General features: G+C 45.1%; 1 protein-coding gene across 5 annotated transcripts in view; it reads left to right on the top strand.

Moving 5' to 3' along the window:
• Positions 1-21,647, top strand: part of WSB2 (WD repeat and SOCS box containing 2) — a 30,305-nt gene that overhangs the window by 4,545 nt on the left and 4,113 nt on the right. For 3 of the 5 annotated variants that reach the window (XM_030821479.1, XM_012510047.2, XM_030821478.1), the window contains exons 2-5: positions 5,991-6,159; positions 15,061-15,305; positions 15,466-15,597; positions 20,064-20,164. In XM_030821479.1, coding sequence (XP_030677339.1) covers positions 20,135-20,164 — 30 coding nt within the window. In that variant the 5' untranslated portion in view covers positions 5,991-6,159; positions 15,061-15,305; positions 15,466-15,597; positions 20,064-20,134. Of the gene's footprint in view, positions 1-5,956; positions 6,160-15,060; positions 15,306-15,465; positions 15,598-20,063; positions 20,165-21,647 lie in introns of those variants that run through there. The other 2 variants (XM_030821477.1, XM_030821480.1) reach the window with 2 other exon arrangements.

Raw genomic sequence — 21,647 nt, 5'->3', positions numbered from 1 at the left:
CTGCAGGAGGATCGCTTGAGCTCAGGAGATCAAAACCATCTTGGTCAACATAGCCAGACCCCCATCTCTACTAAAAATTTAAGTTAAAAAAAAAATTAGCTGAGTGCGGTGGTACGCCCCCGTAGCCCCAGATACACAGGAGGCTGAGGCGGGAGGATCACTTGAACCTGGGTGGGAGGTTGAGGCTGCAGTGAGCTGTGATTCAGCCACTGCACCCCAGCCTGGGTCTCAAAAAAAAACCCCAAATATATATATATATATATATATATATGAATATGATATACTTGAAATTTGCTAAGAGTAGATTTTAAGTGTTCTCACCACACAAAAATAAGTATGTGAGGTAATGCATATATGGTAATGAGCTTGACTGAGCCATTCCACAATGTATACATATATCAAAACATGTTATATGCCATAATAGATACAATTTTTATTTATCAGTTTAAAAAAGAAGAGGCTGGACATGGTGACTCACGCCTGCAATCCCGGCACTTTGGGAGGCCGAGGTGGGCAGATCACCTGAGGTCAGGAGTTCGAGACCAGCCTGGCCAAAATGGTGAAACCCCATCTCTACTAAAAATACAAAAATTAGCCAGGCGTGGTGGTGCGTGCCTGTAATCCCAGCTACTCGGGAGGCTGAGGCAGGAGAATCACTTGAACCCAGGAGGCGGAGGTTGCGGTGAGCCGAGATTGCGCCACTGCACTCCAGCCTGGGCGGCAGAATGAGACTGTCTCAAAAAAAAAAAAAAAAGGAGAAAACAAAGAAATCCTGATTCATAGGCCTTTTCACCAAGAAGGGTCGGCAAGTACCACACCAGTTGAAGCTAGATACCCCACCCCCAGCTCTGTTTTTGTTTGTTTGTTTTGTTTTTAAGTTCTGCACTAATTAGGGCTTTCTCTCCCTGTAGCCAAGTTTAGTTTGGGCCCAGACTCCAAGAGACAGGAGTCACTGGGTTTGTTCTTCTTTTAGCTCCTGGATTCCTGAACCTGAAATAGCAAGAGATTAAATCCCTAAATCACAGAAATAGAGTGTGAATTCTGAGTAGGGCTTGTGTTTAAGAAGCATTTCATGTGAAATGTTTGGCATAAGCATCATCAGAGTTTAAGGGGCTTTATTTATTTTTTATTTTTGGGGGACAGAGTCTTGCTCTGTCACCCAGGCTGGAGTGCAGTGGCGCAATCTTGGCTCACTGCAACCTGCACCTCCCGGGTTCAAGTGATTCTCCTGCCCCAGCCTCCCGAGTAGCTGTGACTACAGGTGCCCACCACCATGCCCAGCTAATTTTTGTATTTTAAGTAGAGATGGGGTTTCATCATGTTGGCCAGACTGGTCTCGAACTCCTGGCCTCAAGTGACCTGCCTGCCTTGGCCTCCCAAAGTGTTGGGATTACAAGCATGAGCTACCATGCCTGGCCAGCTTTATGTTACTTTTTTGTTTAAAGAGTTATACCATATGTATTTATTAGACAAATATTTACTCACTGCCTGTCCTCCACCAGGAATTCTGCCAGCTCTGGGGATAAATATACAAAGTTCCTGCTCCCTAGAGTTGATGTCCTAGTGGAGGGGAGACAGATGGCGATCAAATGGTGATAGGGCTGTAAAGAACATAAAGTGAGGGGTTGTGAAGGAGATTGACTAGGGGTCAGAAGAGTTCTCTAAGCAGTTGTCATTTGAGCCAGACCTGAATAAGAGTAGATGCCAGCTGAGGAGAGGCATTCCAGGTGAAGGGAATGGTTGGTGCAAAGGCCTAGGGTCAGAACTAATTGAGCATTGGCAGAGGGTAGAGAGAAGGGCAGTGTGTTGGGGCCAGGGACAGGGAGAGAAGTACAAGCCCAGGAAGGTTCAGATTATGCTGGATTTTGAGGGCAGGGTGAGGAACTAGAGTTTTATTCTAACAGTGTTTGAAACTGACCACTCCGGAGGCAAGGAGAACCGATGGTGCGGGGCTAGAGGGGAAGCAGGGAGAGCAGCTGGAAGGTTGCCTACTGGGCCAGGCGGGAGATGATGCTGCATAGATGAGAGTAGAGATGGAGAGGGGTTAGATTTGGCAAGTCTTTTGGAAACAGACTTGATAGGACTTGCTAATGGATTTGGTACGGGAGATTAAAAAAAAAAAAAAAGGCCAGGCATGGTGGTTTACACCTGTAATCCCAGCACTTTGGGAGGCTGAGGTGGGCGGATTGCTTCAGTCCAGGAGTTTGAGACCAGCCTGGCCAAGATAGCAAAAACCTGTCTCTACTAAAAATACGAAAATTAGCTGGGTGTGGTGGTGCACGCCTGTAATCCCAGCTTCTTGGGAGGCTGAGGCATAAGAATTGCTTGAACCCAGGAGGCCGATGTTGCAGTGAGCCGAGATCATGCCATTGCAGTCCAGCCTGGGTGACAGAGTGAGGCTACATCTCAAAAAAAAAAAAAAAAAAAAAAAAGGATAATGTAGAGGAAGTGAACCAATTGTGAATGTTATCAGGATGGAAAAAAAGAAAGGAATTTTCATCCTGGTCATTTGATCCGGAACTCCTGCTCTCAAGCAATTCTTCCACCTCTGCCTCCTGGAGCGCTGGGATTACAGGCGTGAACCACTACCCCAGGCCATCCAGGTCATTTGAAAATGTTTCTCTAGATCAGTCAATGTCATTTAATACTTGACTGCATCTGGGTTTCTCAGCCTTGGCATTGTTGACATTTTGGGCCAGATGATTCTTTGCTGGGGGCTGTCCTGTGTGCTGTAGGGTGTTGAGCAGCATCCCTGGCCTCCACCCACTAGATGGCAGTAGTAGCAACTCCAGTTGTGACAACCAAAAATGTTATTGCCAAATGTCCTCAAGGGGCAAACTAGCCCCCAGTTGAGAACCCTGGGTCTACAGAAATAGCTATACACAAGTGATTGTATAAATGAAACTATCACACATACAAACATACAGATTTCTAGGAGGATTTACCTGGGTCTATACAAATAGCTATTTACTCAGACGATATATATAAAAATATATATTTTTCTTTTCTTTTCTTTTTTTTTTTTTAAAGAGATGGAGTCTTACCATGTTGACCAGGCTTGTCTTGAACTCCTGGCCTCAAGCTATCATCCCATCTCGGCCTACCAAAGTGCTAGGATTTTTATAGGCGTGAGCCACCGTGCCTGGCCAGACCTAATACATTAAACCCAAATTTACACATAGAACCTCTGAGAATGAATAGTTTACAAAAGCTTGATATGATTTATTAACATTCTATTTAAAGACAGAAGCTTCAGGAACACACACCTATTTTATATAACAAGATATACCTATGTTATTATTTTCCTATAAATGCATATACTAGAATTTTTTTTTTTTTGAGACGGAGTTTCACTCTTGTTGCCCGGGCTGGACTGCAATGACACCATCTCAGCTCACCGCAACCTCTGCCTTCCGCCTCCTGGGTTCAAGTGATTCTCCTGCTTCAGCCCTCTGAGTAGCTGGGATTACAGGCATGCGCCAACAGGCCTGGCTTATTTTGTATTTTTTTTTTTGGGTGCAGAAGACATGAATTGAAGTTTTTATTCTGTTTTTATATGGCATGTTACATGAGCAATTAATTTAAGCTTTTTTGAACTCAATTTTTTTTTTAAATTTTCTTATTATACTTTAAGTTTTAGGGTACATGTGCACAACGTGCAGGTTTGTTACATATGTATCCATGTGCCATGTTGGTGTGCTGCACCCATTAACTCGTCATTTAGCATTAGGTATATCTCCTAATGCTATCCCCGCCCCCCACTCCACAACAGTCCCCGGTGTGTGATGTTCCCCTTCCTGTGTCAATATGTTCTCATTGTTCAATTCCCACTTATGAGTGAGAACATGCGATGTTTGGTTTTTTGTCCTTGTGATAGTTTGCTGAGAATGATGATTTCCAGTTTCATCCATGTCCCTACAAAGGACATGAACTCATTATTTTTTATGGCTGCTATTTTGTATTTTTAGTACAGATGGGGTTTCTCTATGTTGGTCAGGCTGGTCTCGAACTCCCAACCTCAGGTGATCTGCCCACCTTGGCCTCCCAAAGTGCTTGGATTATAGGCATGAGCCAATTTTTTTTTTTGAGACAGAGTCTCGCTCTGTCACCCAGGCTGGATTGCAGTGGCGCGATCTCAGCTCACTGTAACCTCCGCCTCCTGGGTTCAAGTGCTTCTCCTGCCTCAGCTTCCCGAGTAGCTGGGACTACAGGTGTCCGCCACCATGCCTGGCTAATTTTTTTTTTTTGTATTTTTATTAGAGACATGGTTTCACCATGTTTGCCAGGCCGGTCTTAAACTCCTGTCCTCAAGTGATCTGCCTGCCTTGGCCTCCCAAAGTGCTGGGATCACAGATGTGAGCCACTGCATCCAGCAAAAGTATTTTATAAATATACACATATGCATCTCTACCATCTGTTTTATTGAATCCAAGATACCATGGATCATATTATCATCATGTATAACTGAGAAAAAAATACTACCTATTTAACTATGAAAAGTCATTGATTGTAAGATACATCCTGATTTCAGCGAGGTCAAAATGTAAGAAGATGTATAAAGATGTGTCTTAAAATATATGAAATACGGGTTTTAAAAATGAGTATCTATCTGGTAACAGCCAGGGTCAAAGTTGTCCACATTCCACATTCCTTGTGTGGAATGCACACATCGGGAAGTGACCTCATTCAGGATGGAAGCCAGTTTTTATGTTAGTAAGTATCACAGTCATAATGGTCAACAAATTCATTCTGAAGGCCTTTAACTTATGAGCTTCATCAGCCATTGAGAATCTTCCATCGGAGTAGAGAACTGAACTAGGAACTGTGGGTGAGTCAATGAAGAAGCTCCAATCTGGTGCCTACTCTTTCACAAGATGGTGTGCTAGGTCCTGGGAGAAACAAAGACGAAATGATCTGGGTGTTGGAACAAGGTGCTTAGACACTGATGAGAAGGGCGGGGGGCAGAGATAAAGTGGTTACATAAGAGAGAATGAAATAAACAAGGTGCGACTTATTTCCGTTTTGATAGTGTGAGATCAGGGTACGCTTCTTAGTTGTGAATCTAGGTGGGATTATTACTTTTTTCTTTCTTTTTTGTTACTTTGAGAAGCTAGGGATTCTCATAAGCAAAAAGTGGGTCCAGGTGTGAACATAAATAAGCCCCTTGCATGTCAAGGAGATTTTGTGGCCAGAGTGTGGCGTGCAGGGAGGGGACAAGGGAAGGAGGCCGGACCGATGGGCTGGGGCAGACGGCATATGGTAGAAATCCTGGGCTCAGTTGCCTTTATGATGTAGGCAGTCGGGAGCTTTCAAATGTATTTCAAAGAAATGATGTGATGGTATGAGTATTTCAGCTTTAGCAGCATCTCTAGGGGTAGGAAGACTGATCAGGAGACTAGCAAAAGATCTGGGTGAGATGAGATGAAGGTTTAACCCCAGACAGAGGACGTGGAAGCGGGAGAGATGGGGAGATGGAATCCATACTTCGGAGTGTGAGGAAGCAGGGCAAGGGCTGAACGTTTTTAGCCTTGATGATGGGGAGGATGCAGGCGAGTGAGAGAGAGCCTTTGAGTTTCACATATTCCTTCTTTGACAGCAGCAGGTTCTTTTGAAGAAACCTGAAATGCATTGGAAGGCCTTGCTATTTTGGCCCCATAATCAGCACCATCTAGCATATTCCTGGTCTGGCTATCTCTCCACTTTCCTCCCCTTAAAGTATTCATAGGAAAATGAGGCCTCCATTCACTGGGTTCACGGGCACAAAGGTTACTGTGAGTCATGGTTAACCAGCAGTGAGGAGTGCCAGGATTGAGTAACCGTGGTGGAATGTGGCCTGTGGCTGCTGTTATTGCCCTGGGTCATTTAAATGACAACTCCCTCTGGGAATGGATAGTGTCGCTCTTTGCCACAGGGAGACAGTGGCTTTCCTGTGTCTGGGTGGTCAGGGAGCAAGGGGGTGTGTGTTTGAAGCATGTTGTCTCCTGCCCCAGAGGAACCACTGCTGCTGGCCGAACTCAAGCCCGGGCGCCCCCACCAGTTTGATTGGAAGTCCAGCTGTGAAACCTGGAGCGTCGCCTTCTCCCCAGATGGCTCCTGGTTCGCTTGGTCTCAAGGACACTGCATCGTCAAACTGATCCCCTGGCCGCTGGAGGAGCAGTTGTAAGTATTCTCGTACTGGGGCCCCATCCGGCACATTTCCAAACACTCCTTGTTCTTTTGCCATCTCGGTGCCCAAGAACCAGAGAGAGGGAAGATGGCTCATGGTTCAGGAATTGATATGGGGGTTTCCAGAGCCCCAAGTTCTGTATATGTGAAAGTCAATTCTGTCAAGATTATGTTAGCCCCAAGTTGGCTTTTTTTCCCATAGCTTTATTGAGATGTAATTTATATACCACACAGTTTGTCCATTTAAAGTATACAATACAATGGCTTTTAGTCTATCCACAGAGTTGTGCATCCATCACCATCATCAATTTTACTTTATTTATTTATTTTTTGAGACAGTCTCCCTCTGTCTCCTAGGGTGGAGTGCAGTGGTGCAATCTTGGCTCACTACAACCTCTGCCTCCTGGGTTCAAGCGATTCTCCTGCCTCAGCCTCCTGAGTAGCTGGGATTACAGGTGCACACCACCACACCTGGCTAATTTTTGTATTATTAGTAGAGACGAGGTTTCACCATGTTGGCCAGGCTGGTCTCGAACTCCTGACCTCAAGTGATTCACCCACCTCGGCCTCCCGAAGTGCTGGGATTACACATTTCTCCCATAAGCCACTGTGCCTGGCACATAATCAACTTTAGAATACCTTTATTTCCTCAAAAAGAAACCCTGTACCCCTTAGCTTAGATCCCCCAACCCCCCTGCACTCTCCAGGCAACCACTAATCTACTTTGTCCCTCTAGATTGGCCTATTCTAGACACTTCCTGTTAATGGAGTCATACAACACGTAGCCTTTTTTGACTAGCTTCTTTCATTTTGCATAATGTTTTCGCAACTCATCCGTGTTCTAGCATATACTAGTATTTCATTTCCTTTTATTGCATCATATGGAGATGCCAAATTTTGTTCATACATTTATCAGTTGATGGACATTGGGTTGTTTTCATGTTTTGGTTATTACAAATAGTGCTGCTATGAACATTTATATAGAAAACTTGTGTTTTCTATGTTTAACTATTTGAGGAGGTGTCAGACTGTTTTCCAGAGTGGCTGCACCATTTTACTTTCCCACTAGCAATGGATTCAGGTTCCAGATTCTCTACATCCAACCCTTGTTATTGTCTGTCTTTTTTATTATCCTAGCAGGTAGCCATCCTAGTGGGTTGAAGTGGCATTTCATAGTGGTTTCGATTTGCATTTCCCTGATGGTTATGGATGTCAAGCATCTTTTCTTTCTTTCTTTTTTTGTTTTGCTTTTTTTTTTTTTTTTGAGACAGAGTCTCACTCTGTTGTTCAGGCTGGAGTACAGTGGCATGATCTCAGCTTATTGCAACCTCCACCTCCTGGGTTCAAGCAATTCTCTTGCCTCAGCCTCCCAAGTAGCTGGGATTACAGGCACACACCACTACTCCTAGATAATTTTTGTATTTTTAGTAGAGACGAGGTTTCACTATGTTGGCCAGGCTGGTCTCGAACTCCTGACCTCAGGTGATCCACCCACCTTGGCCTCCCAAAGTGTTGGGATTACAGGTGTGAGTCACCACACCTGGCTGAGCATCTTTTCAGGTGCTTACTGGTCCTTTGTATACGTTCTTTGGATAAATGTCTACTCAGAGCCTTTGCTCGTTTTTAAGTTTGTCTTTTTATTATCAACCAAGTTTATTTTATTTACTTATTTTTTTGAAAGAGAGAGAGAGAGAGAGAGGGTCTTGCTCTTGTCCAGGCTTGAGTGCAGTGACTCAGTCACGGCTCACTGCAGCCTCAATCTGCTGGGCTCAAGCTATCCTCCTGCCCTAGCCTCCCAAGTACCTGGTACTACAGGCCTGCCACCATGCCCGGCCAACTTTTAAACTTTTTGTAGAGACAGGGTCTCGCCTAGGCTGATCTTGAATTCCTGGCCTCGAGCAATCCTCTCGCCTCAGCTCCCAAGTAGCTGGGATTACAGGCGTGAGCCATGGTGCTTGGCCAAGTTTAGTTTCTGATACTAGTTTTTCTTTCTTTGGAATGGATGAGCCCCAGTGTCAGAATGCTGTGAGCTCCCATTCAGATGGTCCAGCATCTGTACGTTTTCATTTGTCCCAGGGCAACTCTATGTCTGTATTTATTCACTCAGCCAGCCTTGGTTGCGTAGTTTCTTTTTTTTCTTTTGAGATGGAGTCTTGCTCTGTCGCCCGGGCTAGAGTGCAATGGTGCCATCTCGACTCACTGCAACCTCCACCTCCCTCCTGCCTCAGCCTCCTGAGTAGCTGGGATTACACGCGTGCGCCACCACCCCTAGCTAATTTTTTTGTATTTTTAGTAGAGACGGGGTTTTACTATGTTGGCCACCCTTGGTTGCATAGTTTCTTTGCGTAACACTGAGTTAGGGACTGAGAGTCCTGAGATAAATCAGACATGGCCCTTGCCCTTGAGGCTCTCATTTATTTTGCTTTAAGCATTTTTATAAATAACATTAGATTTAAGGTTTTTATAAGTTGGATATGAAACTTGCCTTGATAAGAGAGAATGTTGACAGGAGTTTGTTGAGATAGGTACTCTGCATGCTGCTAGAGTCGAGGGGGATAAATTTGTGCAATTTCTGGAAGGAAGCCTGGCAAAATGCATCAAGGACCTGAAAAATGTTCTTCTGGGCTGGGCGCGGTAGCTGATGCCTGTAATTCCGGCACTTTGGGAGGCCGAGGCAGGCGGATCATTTGAGGTCAGGAGTTTGAGACTAGTCTGGCCAACATGGTGAAACCCTGTCTCTATTAAAAAAATACAAAAAGTTAGCCAGGTGTGGTGGTGTGCGCCTGTAATCCCAGCTACTCAGGAGGCTGAGGCAGGAGAATCGCGTGAACCTGGGAGGCGGAGGTTGCAGTGAGCTGAGATCGTGCCACTGCACTCCAGCCTGGGTAACAGAGCGAGACTCCATCTCAAAAAAAAAGAAAGAAAAAAAAGAAATCTCAGAAATGGTGTCATCTATTTATATACACTGATCTTCATCATGAAATTAGTTGCATATTAAGAAAATTGGAAACAGTTTGAAATCCAGGGATGAGAGGGTGGTTACGAAAATTTTACCATTTCCATATGATATTTTTGCAGCCATCAAATTTTGTTATGTGTTTTTAATCAGAGTTTTCAGTTCCTTCTGTGGTCAGTTTAATGATAATGCCAAGGTCGTACACTGTTTACTCATTCCCCACCTGAAATACAAGGGATGCACCTTCATTTCTAGACTTGACATATAAGTAAATTTACTATATGAATTTATAGTCTGCTTTTTTAAAAAAGCACAACATGGAAGATCTGTCAGTTTCCTGAAAATCACTCTTGTTTTCAAATTTGTATAGATAAATATATCTTTTTTTCTGTCACATGACCTAGAGCTGCTCCCGGGTGGAAGGAAGGGCCTGGGCTTGCATCTCCCTAAGGGCACTGTGGCTGGCTCAGGGTCTAGTGTGGAGCATGTGTTAGTTGGGGAAAGCTCCTTTACTTTAATTACTGGTATCAGTAAATGAAAATAGTAACAACTTTCTTTTTTTCCTGAACCCTATTTCTGAACAAAACATAAATTTAAATCCTATTTCTGAACAAAACATAAATTTGTATAGATAAATATATCTTTTCACTATTAACTAGGGAAAATGGAAAAAGGTATTTGAGTATTAACCATTTTTTCATATTTATTATTTAACACAATGAGCGAAGTGTTATTGTTTCATATGTTAAGCGAGAAGTTACTGGTTTTGGAGAAAAAAATCACATTTTTTTTTTTTTTTTTTGAGCGAGTCTTGCTCTGTCTTCCAGGCGCATCTCTGCTCACCACAACCTCCGCCTCCTGGATTCAAGTGGTTCTCCTGCCTCAACCTCCTGAGTAACTGGGATTACAGGCGTGTGCCACCACACTCAGCTAATTTTTTTGTATTTTTAGAAGAGACAAGTTTTCACCATGTTGCCCAGGCTGGTCTTGAACTCCTGGCCTCAAGGGATCCACCTGCCTTGGCCTCCCAAAGTGCTGGGATTACAGGCGTGAGCCATTGCACCTGGCAAAATCACATATTTTGAAGAACAGTATTCTGAGGAAATGTTTGCAGTATGAGGCTTATTGAAAAAAAACAGGCTATATGGCCGGGTGCGGTGGCTCACACCTGTAATCCCAGCACTTTGGGAGGCAGAAGTGGGAGGATCACTTGAGGCTAGGAGTTCTAGATCAGCCTGGGCAACATAACAAGACCCCATTTCTACAAAAAAATTTTAAAAATTAGCCTGGCGTGGTGGCACGTGCATGTGGTTCTAGCTACTCAGGAGGCTGAGATGGGAGGATCGCCTGAACCCAGGAATTAGAGGCTGCAGTGAGCTCTGATCATACCAGGCCACTCCAGCCTGGGCAACAGTGAGATGCTCTCTTAAAAAAAAAAAAAAAAAAGCAGTTTGTGAAACCATGTATGCAGTATGATATCGGATTTGTTTTTAAAAGACATGTGTATATACACAAAAATTTATAGTGAGATGTTTAGAATGGTGGTGTTAGGATTATAGGTAATTTTTACTTTGTCTCATTTTCACATTTCTCCCATGTTTCACTACTATTCTTATTTATTATTTTTATAATTTAAAATAATTGGGCTTTTTAGGGGGCAGAGACAAGGTCTTGCTCTGTCACCCAGGCTGGAGTACAGTGGCATGATCATAGCTCACAGCAGCTTTGAACCCCTTGCCTCAAGTGATCCTCCCACCTCAGCTTTCTAAAGGCGTAGCCACCACACCCCGCCAACAATAGCTATTTTAAAAGTCTTTTAAAAGAGAGAATTTGGGGCATTTATATTCTAGTTAGGGTAGTTATACATTTTTTAAAAATCATATTATGTAGTGCTTTTGATATTGAGCAAATAATTGATATTAACCAAATAATTATACTGCTTTTTGAAATAAAGTTTTTAGAATTTTAACTTCAGTGAAGCTAAATTCTGCCAATGAATCTGTCTTGCCTCATCAGCTCTTTCCCACGGTACGACCTCCCTGCTTTTCACGTAACTCATCCCTTGATTCATTAGCAAACTCAAAGTATTTGTGAAGCATTAGGCCAGGATACCCAAGACCCTGATTTTGTGACCCCAGGAAAGTTAATAACCCATAAAATGGAGATTTTAGTATCTCTTTCTAGAAAAATTAAATTTAGGATATTAAAATGAAATAATAAATATGCCTTAATTCTTTTGGAATAAAGTAGCTACAGGTGTGTTCCTTAATTCAAATACAGAAATTAGGGCCAGGTGTGGTGTCACACGCCTGTAATCTCAGCACTTTGGGAGGCTGAGGTGGGATGAATTGCTTGAGGCCAGGAATTAGTGACTAACCTGGGCAGCATAGCGAGACCCTGTCTGCAAAAAATTAAAAAATTAACTGGGTATGGTGGCATGCATCTGTAGTCCCAGCTACTCAGGAGGCTGAGATGGAAGGACTGCTCGAGCCCTGGAGTTCAAGGCTGCTGTAAGCTATGGTCACACCACTGCACTGCAGCCTGGGTGCCAGAGAGAGACCCTGTCTCTAAAAAAAACCAAAATAAATAAAACATACACAGTAATCAGGATTTTATAAGAAATAAAACAAATTTAACTGGTGGTTCCAGGCTTTTTTTTTTTTTTTTTTTTTTTTTTTTTTTTTTTTTTTTTTTTTTTTAATTCCTCTTCCCAGCTGATCAGTCAATCTCCTCCTCCCCCCCCCCCCCCCCCCCCCCCCCCCCCCCCCCCCCCTATTTTTTATTTAAGACCACCTCCTCCCTCCCCCCCCCCCCCCCAATCTGTACAAGCTGGCCCGGCCCTCCAGGCTGTCTTAAACCTCTTCCCATAGCCTGCCTCTTAAGTGCTGCTTCTCGTGACAGCAAACTCAGGGGCCAGTGCCAGGGCCAGAGCCAGGCAGGTCTGGACAGTCTGTGGAGAGGCAGCCGATCGAAATGACATTCATGGTCACATTCAGATTGTTTGGCCAGAATAACAAGTTTCAGCCTATATTTGGCCATTTAGACCCAGAAGTTGGCAAACTTTTTCTTTCTTTCTTTTTTTCTTTTTTTTTTTTGAGATGGAGTCTTGCTCTGTCATCCAGGCTGGAGTGCAGTGGTGCAACCTCGGTTCACTGCAACCTCTGCCTCCCGGGCTCAAGTGATTCTCCTGCTTCAGCCTCCCAAGTAGCTGGGACTATAGGCACCCCCCACCATACCTGGCTAGTTTTTTGTATTTTTAGTAGAGATGGGGTATCACCATGTTGGCCAGGCTGGTCTCAAACTCCTGACCTCAAGTGATCCGCCCACCTCGGCCTCCCAAAGTGCTGGGATTACAGGCGTGAGCCATGGCACCTGGCCAACTTTTTCTATAAAGTAAATAGTTTAGGCTTTGTGGGCCATAAGGTCTCTGTCTTGACTGTTGAACTGCTGTCACAGTGTGAAAGCAGCCTCAGACAATACCTAGCCAAATGCTTGTGGCTGCGTTCCAATAAAACTTTATTGACAAGAACAAAATCCTGTCATTTGCTGCAACATGGATGGAACCTGAGGGACTTTATCCTAAGTGAAATGAACTAGGCACAGAGAGACAAATACTGCATGATCTCACTTACATGTAGAATCTAAAAAAGTCTAACTCATAGAAACAGAGAGTAGAATGGTGGTTACTGGGGGTGGGAGAGGGAGTGGGGAGGTATTCATCAAAGGTATAAAGTTTCAGCTAAGCAGGGTAAGTTCAGAAGATCTATTGTATGGCATGATGACTGTGGTTATTAATAATGTACACTTGACAATTGCTAAGAGTGTAGACCTTTTTTTTTTTTTTTAGATAGGGTCTGACTCTGTCACCCAGGCTGGAGTGCAGTGGTGTGATCTCAGCTCAGTGCAACCTCCGCCTCCTGGCTCAAGCAATCCTCCCATAGCAGCCTCTCGAGTAGCTGGGATTACAGGCATGCGCCACCAGACCCCTGCCACCACGTCCAGCTAATTTTTGTATTTTTAGTAGAGATGGGGTTTCACCATATTGGTCAGGCTGGTCTCGAACTCCTGACCTCAGGTGATCCACCCACCTCAGCCTCCCAAATTGCTGGAATTACAGGTGTGAGCCACCGTGCCCAGCCCCTCCCTTCTAATTTTGTAAATGAGCTTGGTTAAAATTCTTTCGTGTATTTCACCACACAATTGACAAAAACGTGATTTACTTAGAATTTTTCAGGAACATCTATAATACTGGGTTGGTGCAAAAGTAACCGTGGTTTTTGCCATCTGTAATGTTGGGTTGGTGCAAAAGTAATGGTGGTAATTGCAAATACTGCAATTATTTTTGCACCAATTAATACATAAAGTTGTTCAACTACGTATGCATTGAGTTTAGGATTTCTCATGGAATTAAATCTGACCTCATCCTGGCGTTCAGCTTTCTCGTCTCCATTTCCCCAGTTTAACCAACCAGAGTGTGGTCAGGGTCACATGGAGACCTTTGTGCCGTGTACCGCAAACAGTAAGCTTCATGTTTTCAGGCTGAACCCCAGGGCCGGCCAAGTGCTTGTGCATTTGAGACATTGTTTCCTGGGCGCAGTGGTGGCCAGGGCCTCATGTTTTAGCTTATCTGGGCCTGTTTCACTGTAAGTTGAATTGTAGGAGAGGGTCGGGTTAAGAGATCTTCCAGGACAGGATACCTCTATACAGCCCTGTGAATTCCTTTTCTCTCTTGACTACCTTGCTGTTTGATTCTTGTGCGGGTTACCATCAGTTCGGAAGTAAATGGAGGAGCCTCATTAATCAGTTGGAACATAGTGAGTGAAGGTGGAAATTAACATGTACCAAACAAACGGTGTTGGCAAGACGGGGGTTTATTTTCCAGCTCTTTGGGGATTTCTAAGCTAGAGGTAAGGGAACTCATCAGGCAGGAGAGTGGTGGATATTCAGGCTTTAAGTTCTGCCCCAGTTCCAAACCTGCAGTATGCTTTCTTACTCATGGGAAAAACTGAGTGTCTTTTTCCTTCCACTCATCAAAACCCGAGAGAACTTTCTGAGCAAGCATCTAACTCCCTGGAGCATCTGTTATTTAGTTATCCCACAAGACAGGTTACCCCATTGCAGGGCTGTTGCAAATAGATTGAGCCATGGCCAGTATGGCTTGTGTTACGTCAACTCTTTTTTTTTTTTTTTGAGACAGTTTTGCCTTTGTTCCCCAGGCTGGAGTGCAATGGTGCGATCTTGGTTCACTGCAATCTCCGCCCCTGGGTTCAAGCGATTCTCCTGCCTCAGCCTCCCAAGTAGCTGGGGTTACAGGCACCCACCACTACGCCTGGCTCATTTTTTTTTTTTTTTTTTTTTTTTAGTAGAGATGGCGTTTCACCATGTTGGCCAGGCTGGTCTTGAACTCTGGACCTCAGGTGATCCACCTGTCTTAGCCTCCCAAAATGCTGGGATTACAGGCATGAGCCACCACGCCCGGCCTACAACAACTCTTAAAAAGAAACAAAAAGAAAAGTCACAGCAGATTGCACCAAAGGCCAGCTTGTTTCTAGGATTTAAAGTCTTATGTGGCCAGGTGGGGTGTTTCATGCCAGTAATCCCAGCACTTTGGGAGGCCAAGGGGCAGATCACTTGAGCTCAGGAGTTTGAGACCAGCCTGGGCAACATGACAAAACTCCGTCCTACAAAAAAATACAAACAAAGTTAACAGAGCCTAATGGCACATGCCTGTCGTCCTAGCTACTTGGTGGAGTCTGAGGCGGGAGGATCAGTTGAGCAGGGAGGTCAAGGCTGCAGTGAGCCATGATTGTGTCACTGCACGCCAGCCTGGGTGACAGACTCTTCCCTCCACTCCCCAAAAGTCTTACATGTCCCAGGATGAAAAGTTGATAAACTTGGTAACAATTGCAAATTCATTAAGAAATCTCTGCTTCTCCCAGCATCCCTAAAGGGTTTGAAGCCAAAAGCCGAAGTAGCAAAAATGAGACGAAAGGGCGGGGCAGCCCAAAAGAGAAGACGCTGGACTGTGGTCAGATTGTCTGGGGGCTGGCCTTCAGCCCGTGGCCTTCCCCACCCAGCAGGAAGCTCTGGGCACGCCACCACCCCCAAGTGCCCGATATCTCTTGCCTGGTTCTTGCTACGGGACTCAATGATGGGCAGATCAAGATCTGGGAGGTGCAGACAGGTAGGTCATTCCTGGCTGGCGCAAGGTTCTGGGAGGCTCGGGTGCATGTTCTGACTATGTTGCCTCCCTGCCCCACTCGTGTTGGCCGAGGGGTGTGGCCATGGCAGGCACACCTCATGCCCCCTCTCTGGCTGATTCAGTGCCCCTGCTCCCATGCCAGGGCTCCTGCTTTTGAATCTTTCCGGCCACCAAGATGTCGTGAGAGATCTGAGCTTCACACCCAGTGGCAGTTTGATTTTGGTCTCCGCGTCACGGGATAAGACTCTTCGCATCTGGGACCTGAATAAACACGGTATGGGAAGTGAAGGAACTACTCGGCAACTCCAAAAATACTGTATTTGCTTTCTCCACTTTACCACTGTCATTTTTATCTAAAACAGTGTTTCTTGATGTTTTTTTCTGTGATTGCCCCTTAAGGTGCCTTTTTAGACAGTTTTTTCCTAATCGCTCCTGCCCACCCCAAAGATAATACTGTACCAAAGAGTTTAATACCAAACATATACTGTGTGTCTATTTAGGCTATTTTAATATCGAAGATATACTGTATATCTACTTATGTGCTGAATGCATGTCTATGCTTTGTATGTAAAAAAATATTAAGATTTTTTTGGCTACCAAGAACTAGTTTGTACCCTCTTGGGGCGAATTGCCCCTGTTAAAAATATTTGATCTAGAACAGGTTTTCACATCAGCACGATGGATATTTTGGGCTGGATAACCCTTTGTTGTGGGCTCTCCTGTGCATTCTAAGACACTGAGCAGCGTGCCTGGCCTCTTCTCTTTTAATGCCAGTAGCATCCTCTCCAGTTGTGACAAGCAAAAAAGTCCCCATGTCCTGTGAAGGACAAGGTATCCCCAGGTTGAGAACCACTGATCTAGAAGTCCCTGTTGGGTGCTTCCTGTTAGAAAGAAAGACTTTCTTTTTGAAGCTGACTCTAAGCCTAGAATAATTCTCTCAGGCTACAGGGCGTCAGGTTTTGTGAAATTCTGCCTTGAGCAAACTACATACAGGGGTGGCCCAATAAGGAATTCCATACATCTCTGGTTTGATCCTTAACTAGAAAGGTGATATAAGAGGCCAGGCACAGTGGCTCATGCCTGTAATCCCAGTACTTTGGGAGGCTGAGGCGGGCGGATCACCTGAGGTCAGGAGTTCAAGACCAGCCTGGCCAACATGGCGAAACCCCATCTCTACTAAAAAATACAAAAATTAGCTGGGCGTGGTGGTGGGCGCCTATAGTCCCAGCTACTCGGGAGGCTGAGGCAGGAGAATCACTTGAACCTGGGAGGCAGAAATTGCAGTGAGCCGAGATTGCATCACTACACTCCAGCCTGGGCGACAGAGCAAGACTCTGTCTCAAAAAAAAAAACAAAAAACAAAAAACTAGTGACACAAGAAAGGGGAATTTATTGCAATGCCATTTTTCCAATTCCTCCAGCCCTGGATGGGGCTCAGGGGCTGGAGGGATTGGAAGGAAGCAGTGGTAAAGGGTCATGAAGAGGATCAGGGGGTAGAGGGATTGGAAGGAGGGTCATGAAGAAGCCACTTGTCCCCATGGTGTGAAGGCACTGGCACTCTCTCCCAAGCTATGACTGTCCAGCTCCACACAGCCATGGGAGGGACCTTTCTCCTGCTCTTTTAGCAATGAGGCTGAAAACTTTTATCTTAGTCAATGCCAGAGACTGGGTGGCTTAAACAACAGACATTTATTTCTCACAGTTCTGAAGGTTGGGAAGTCCGTGAGCGAGGTGCTAGTAGTTTTGGTGTCTGTGAGCACCTGCTGCCTGGCTTGTAAACAGCCACCTTCTCTCTGCATCCTCATCTGGCAGAGATCTCTCTCTTTCATATCTCTTCTTCTAAGGGCACTAATCCCATTCCCGAGGCTTCACCCTCATGACCTCTTGACTTCTCAGAAGCCCCGCCTCCTAATACCATCACATTGGGGATCAGGGCTTTATGTGTGGGGGACACATTTAGTTCATAGCAACTTGTCAAACAAACTAAGGCGGTGCACGTGCATCCTCATCTGAAGGCATCTGATCACCAAGATAACTCTAGGTGTTTTTTTTGTTTGTTTGTTTATTTTTTCTTGAGACGGAGTCTCACTGTGTTGCCCAGGCTGGAGTGCAGTGGCACGATCTCAGCTCACTGCAACCTCCGCCTCCCGGGTTCAAGTGCTTCTTGTGTCTCAGCCTCCCAAGTAGCTGGGACTACAGGCATAAGCCAACACACCTGGTTAATTTTTTGTATTTTTAGTAGAGACAGGGTTTCACCACGTTGGCCAGGCTGGTCTCAAACTCCTGACCTCAAGTGATCCGCCCACCTGGGCTTCCCAAAGTGCTGGGATCACAGGCATGAGCCACTGTGCCTGGCCTACTGTAGGTGGCTTCTGCCCAGTACTGTGGAACCTGTAATCACACAGTCTAAGATGTGCTGCTGATCAGGACAGCTTCTCCAAGGCAGTGCCTCTTTTTTTTTTGAGACAGAGCCTCCTACAGGTGTGTGCCACCATGCCTGGCTAATTTTCGTATTTTTAGTAGCAATGGGGTTTTGCCATGAAGGTCAGGCTGGTCTTGCACTCCTGACCTGAAGGGATCCGCCCACCTCGGCCTCCCAAAGTGCTGGTATTACAGGCGTGAGGTACCATGCTCGGCTGGCAGTGCCTTTTTAAATGCTGGCTTAATGAGTGTACTAAGGCAGCTTGCCACCGTCTCAGGAAGGTCCATGCAGTGGCTCTGGAAATCACTTGATGACTTGGAAGGAAAGACCAAGTGAGAGTGACCAAGAGTTGGTGGGATGGAGTAGGCCAATTATGAGAGCTTTTCAAGGAGAGGAGGGGAATAAAGTTGTGTTCCCAGCTGCCAGGCGCTGCCCCACTGACCTAACATGCCTTAATGTATTCAGTACTCACAGCACCCTGAGATTTGACAGCTGAAGAAACCATGATTGACCTTTATTTTTTGAGACAGAGTCTCACTGTGTTGCCTGGGCTAGACTGCAATGCTGCGATCTCGGCTTATTGCAACCTCTGCCTCCTGGGCTCCAGTGATCCTCCTGCCTCAGTCTCCGGAGTAGCTGGGACTACAGGCACCATGACTAACTTTTTAAAAATATTAATTAAAGCACTTTGGGAGGCCAAGGTGGGCGGATCACTCGAGGTCAGGAGTTCGAGACCAGCCTAGCCAACATGGTAAAACCCCAGCTCTACTAAAAATATATAAAAATTAGCAGGGCATGGTGGCAGGTACCTGTAATCCCAGCTACTCGGGAGGCTGAGGCAGGAGAATTGCTTGAACCCAGGAGGCAGAGGTTGCAGTGAGCCAAGATCATGCCATTGCACTCCCGCCTAGGCAACAGAACAAGACTCTATCTCAAAAAAATGAAAAAAAAATAAAAAATAAAAAATGTTAATTTTTATAGATCCATACATCTGCATAAACTTAAATAAATTCATATATCTCACCATGTACAGGCATATAACAATTCTTTTTTCTTCTTTCTTGCTTGGCTCTTTCCTTCCCAATTCTCTCTCTTGCCCTCCCTGCTGTCGCCATCCTCCCTTCTTCCCCTGCATCCTGGTACCTCGTGTTAGGAGTATATACCCTTCCATATTTTTCTCTCTACTTGTATAATCCTGTGCATACACATGTTTGCATTCATGGCTTTTGGGTCATTGTTTCACAAAAATGGAATCATACATCTTCACGATTTTTCCCTGCATCTCGCATTTTTCATTAAACTGTAGGTACTCTATGGAAAATCTGTCTCTAATTCCAACTGCATTAAGGGGGTAGACATACCACCATTTATTCACCCATCCCCTATATGAACGGGCATTTTTTTTTTTTTTTAAAGCAAGAGCTGGAGAGATTGAGTCACTCTGGGTTATGTGCTGAATTAGCAGGGGAGTCAGGATTCAAACCCAAGCTGTCTGACTCTAGAATGTGTGCCCCTAATGACTCCACACCACTGCTCATCTGGACATCCTGGCAAGGCTGGGCAGGGACAGTCTGGAGCAGGATCCTTGTGATTACAGAGAAACCATTACAGACTTTAAATGAGGGAGAATTGAAGATAAACACTCTCTCAAAATTGGGACTGATGCTTCAGGGCACTCGAGGTGGTTGGGGAGCCTAAAAAGAACATTCTTTGCTATCAAAGGGTCCCTTTGATATGGTTTCCTATGAGGAAACCTTTAATGCAGTTCAAGATTATATAAAAAAAGTGATCAACACCTGAGGTCAGGTATCCGAGACCAGCCTGGCCAATATGGTGAAACTTTGTCTCTACTAAAAGTACAAAAATCAGCTGGGCGCAGTGGCACGTGCCTGTAATCCCAACTACTCGGGAGGCTGAGGCAGGAGAATCACTTCAACTTGGGAGGCAGAGGTTGCAGCGAGCTGAGATCACACCACTGCATTCTAGCCTGGGAGACAGAGCAAGACTCCATCTCAGAAACAAACAACAAAAAAGTGATCAATGTACCCCTTCACCCTTACTGATCTTATAGATTGTGTTGAAGCCATAGGTAATGGTTTCCATGGGGAATTAGAATATCATATTCACAGATTACAGGTGTTTAAATGACAAATATGGTCATATTTTTTACTCTGAATTAAAAATTGGACCCTTGGGCCCAGCTGATAGGAGCTGATGGGTATACTGGGCCGGGGGCTGTTACCACCCCAGTTCTCCTGTTCTCCAGTCTTCCTGCTTTGTTGAGGATTGGCTCATCGTCTGCTTCTTTTTCCTGCCAGGTAAACAGATTCAAGTGTTATCGGGCCACCTGCAGTGGGTTTACTGCTGTTCCATCTCCCCAGACTGCAGCATGCTGTGTTCTGCAGCTGGAGAGAAGTCGGTGAGTCTCCAGCATTATTGCTTTAATTCACTGAGACATGGAGGTCTGAAGTGGTGGCCTGGTGTGTGTGAGTGTTCTCAAAATCGTCCGCAAATCTACCCCAATAGAAGGCATGCGAGTGGGCTGTGGCCGCCACCTGCAAAAGTCCCTTGTGACTTGCACTTTAACACGAACCCAAAGACAGGAGGGATTTGGAAACAGGTTGCTCCTGTCATCAGAGGGCTGTTTCCCTTTACAAAATAGGAAAACCATTGCTTTTTAAATTTCTTTTCTTCTTGGAGTCTGATATTTTAAAAGTTGCAGCTCACATATGAATCCAAATTTCCTTTGAACCATCAAATTTGAATCCCTCTAATTCAGATTTCCAATTCAAATCATGTCAGTGCAGTTACTTGTTGAACTTTGTCCTGAAATCCTGTTAATTGAAAAAACAAACAGGTATTAGAAATCCAAGAACAATTTGAGAACAGTTTCTCTTTGAATTTTGTGTTGCGTTGAACCACTTGCTGTGACTGAAGGGAAGGTTGAGAGTTCACTATTTGGTACAGCCCAGGTGGTTCATCATTTATTTGTGGTTTGGAGGGTTTTTTTCTTTTCTTTTCTTTTCTTTTTTTTTTTTTAGACAGAGTTTCACTCTTGTTGCCCAAGCTGGAGTGCAATGACGCAATCTCGGTTCACTGCAACCTCCGCTTCCTGGGTTCGAGCAATTCTCCTGCCTCAGCCTCCCGAGTAGCTGGGATTACAGGCGTGCACCACCGCGCCTGGCTAATTTTTTGTATTTTTAGCAGAAACGAGGTTTCACCATGCTAGCCAGGCTGGTCTTGAACTCCTGACCTCAGGTGATCTGCCCGCCTCGGCCTCCCAAAGTGCTGGGATTGCAGGCGTGAGCCACCGCTCCGCCTGAGGGTTTTCTTAAAGGAATGAAAATAAAATCCTCTTAATGCTTCTCACAAAGGTTTAAAGTGATGAGCTAGGTCAGAGGCACAGTCTTGGGACAGATTTCCATGGTTCCATACACAAGGTGGAAGGTGTAAAATGCCTTGGCAGCCTGCCACTACTTTGTGGGGTGGCCACGGATTTCACTTCTGACCTTTTAAAAAAAAAAATTTGAGACAGTCTTACTCTTTCGCCCAAGCTGGAGTACAGTGACGTGATCTCGGGTCACTGCAACCTCCACCTACCAGGCTCAAGTGATTCTTCTGCCTCAGCCTCCCAAATAGCTGGGCTTACAGGCGTGCACCACCATGCCTGGCTAAATTTTGTATTTTCAGTAGAGAAGGGGTTTTGCCATGTTGACCGGGCTGGTCTTGAACTCCTGGCCTCATGTGATCCACCGACCTCGGCCTCCCAAATTGCTGAGATTACAGATGTGAGCCATCATGCCTGGCCGCTGACCTTTATTTTTAAGTGGAATAAGATAGCACTTGGCTCAGGTCTTCATCAGCACATACTATCCTATTGGCAAACAGGACTCAGAAGCAGA

Source organism: Nomascus leucogenys, chromosome 10 (genome assembly GCF_006542625.1).
Source record: "Nomascus leucogenys isolate Asia chromosome 10, Asia_NLE_v1, whole genome shotgun sequence".
Lineage (NCBI taxonomy): Eukaryota > Metazoa > Chordata > Mammalia > Primates > Hylobatidae > Nomascus > Nomascus leucogenys.
This window is presented reverse-complemented; position numbering and strand designations above follow the sequence as displayed.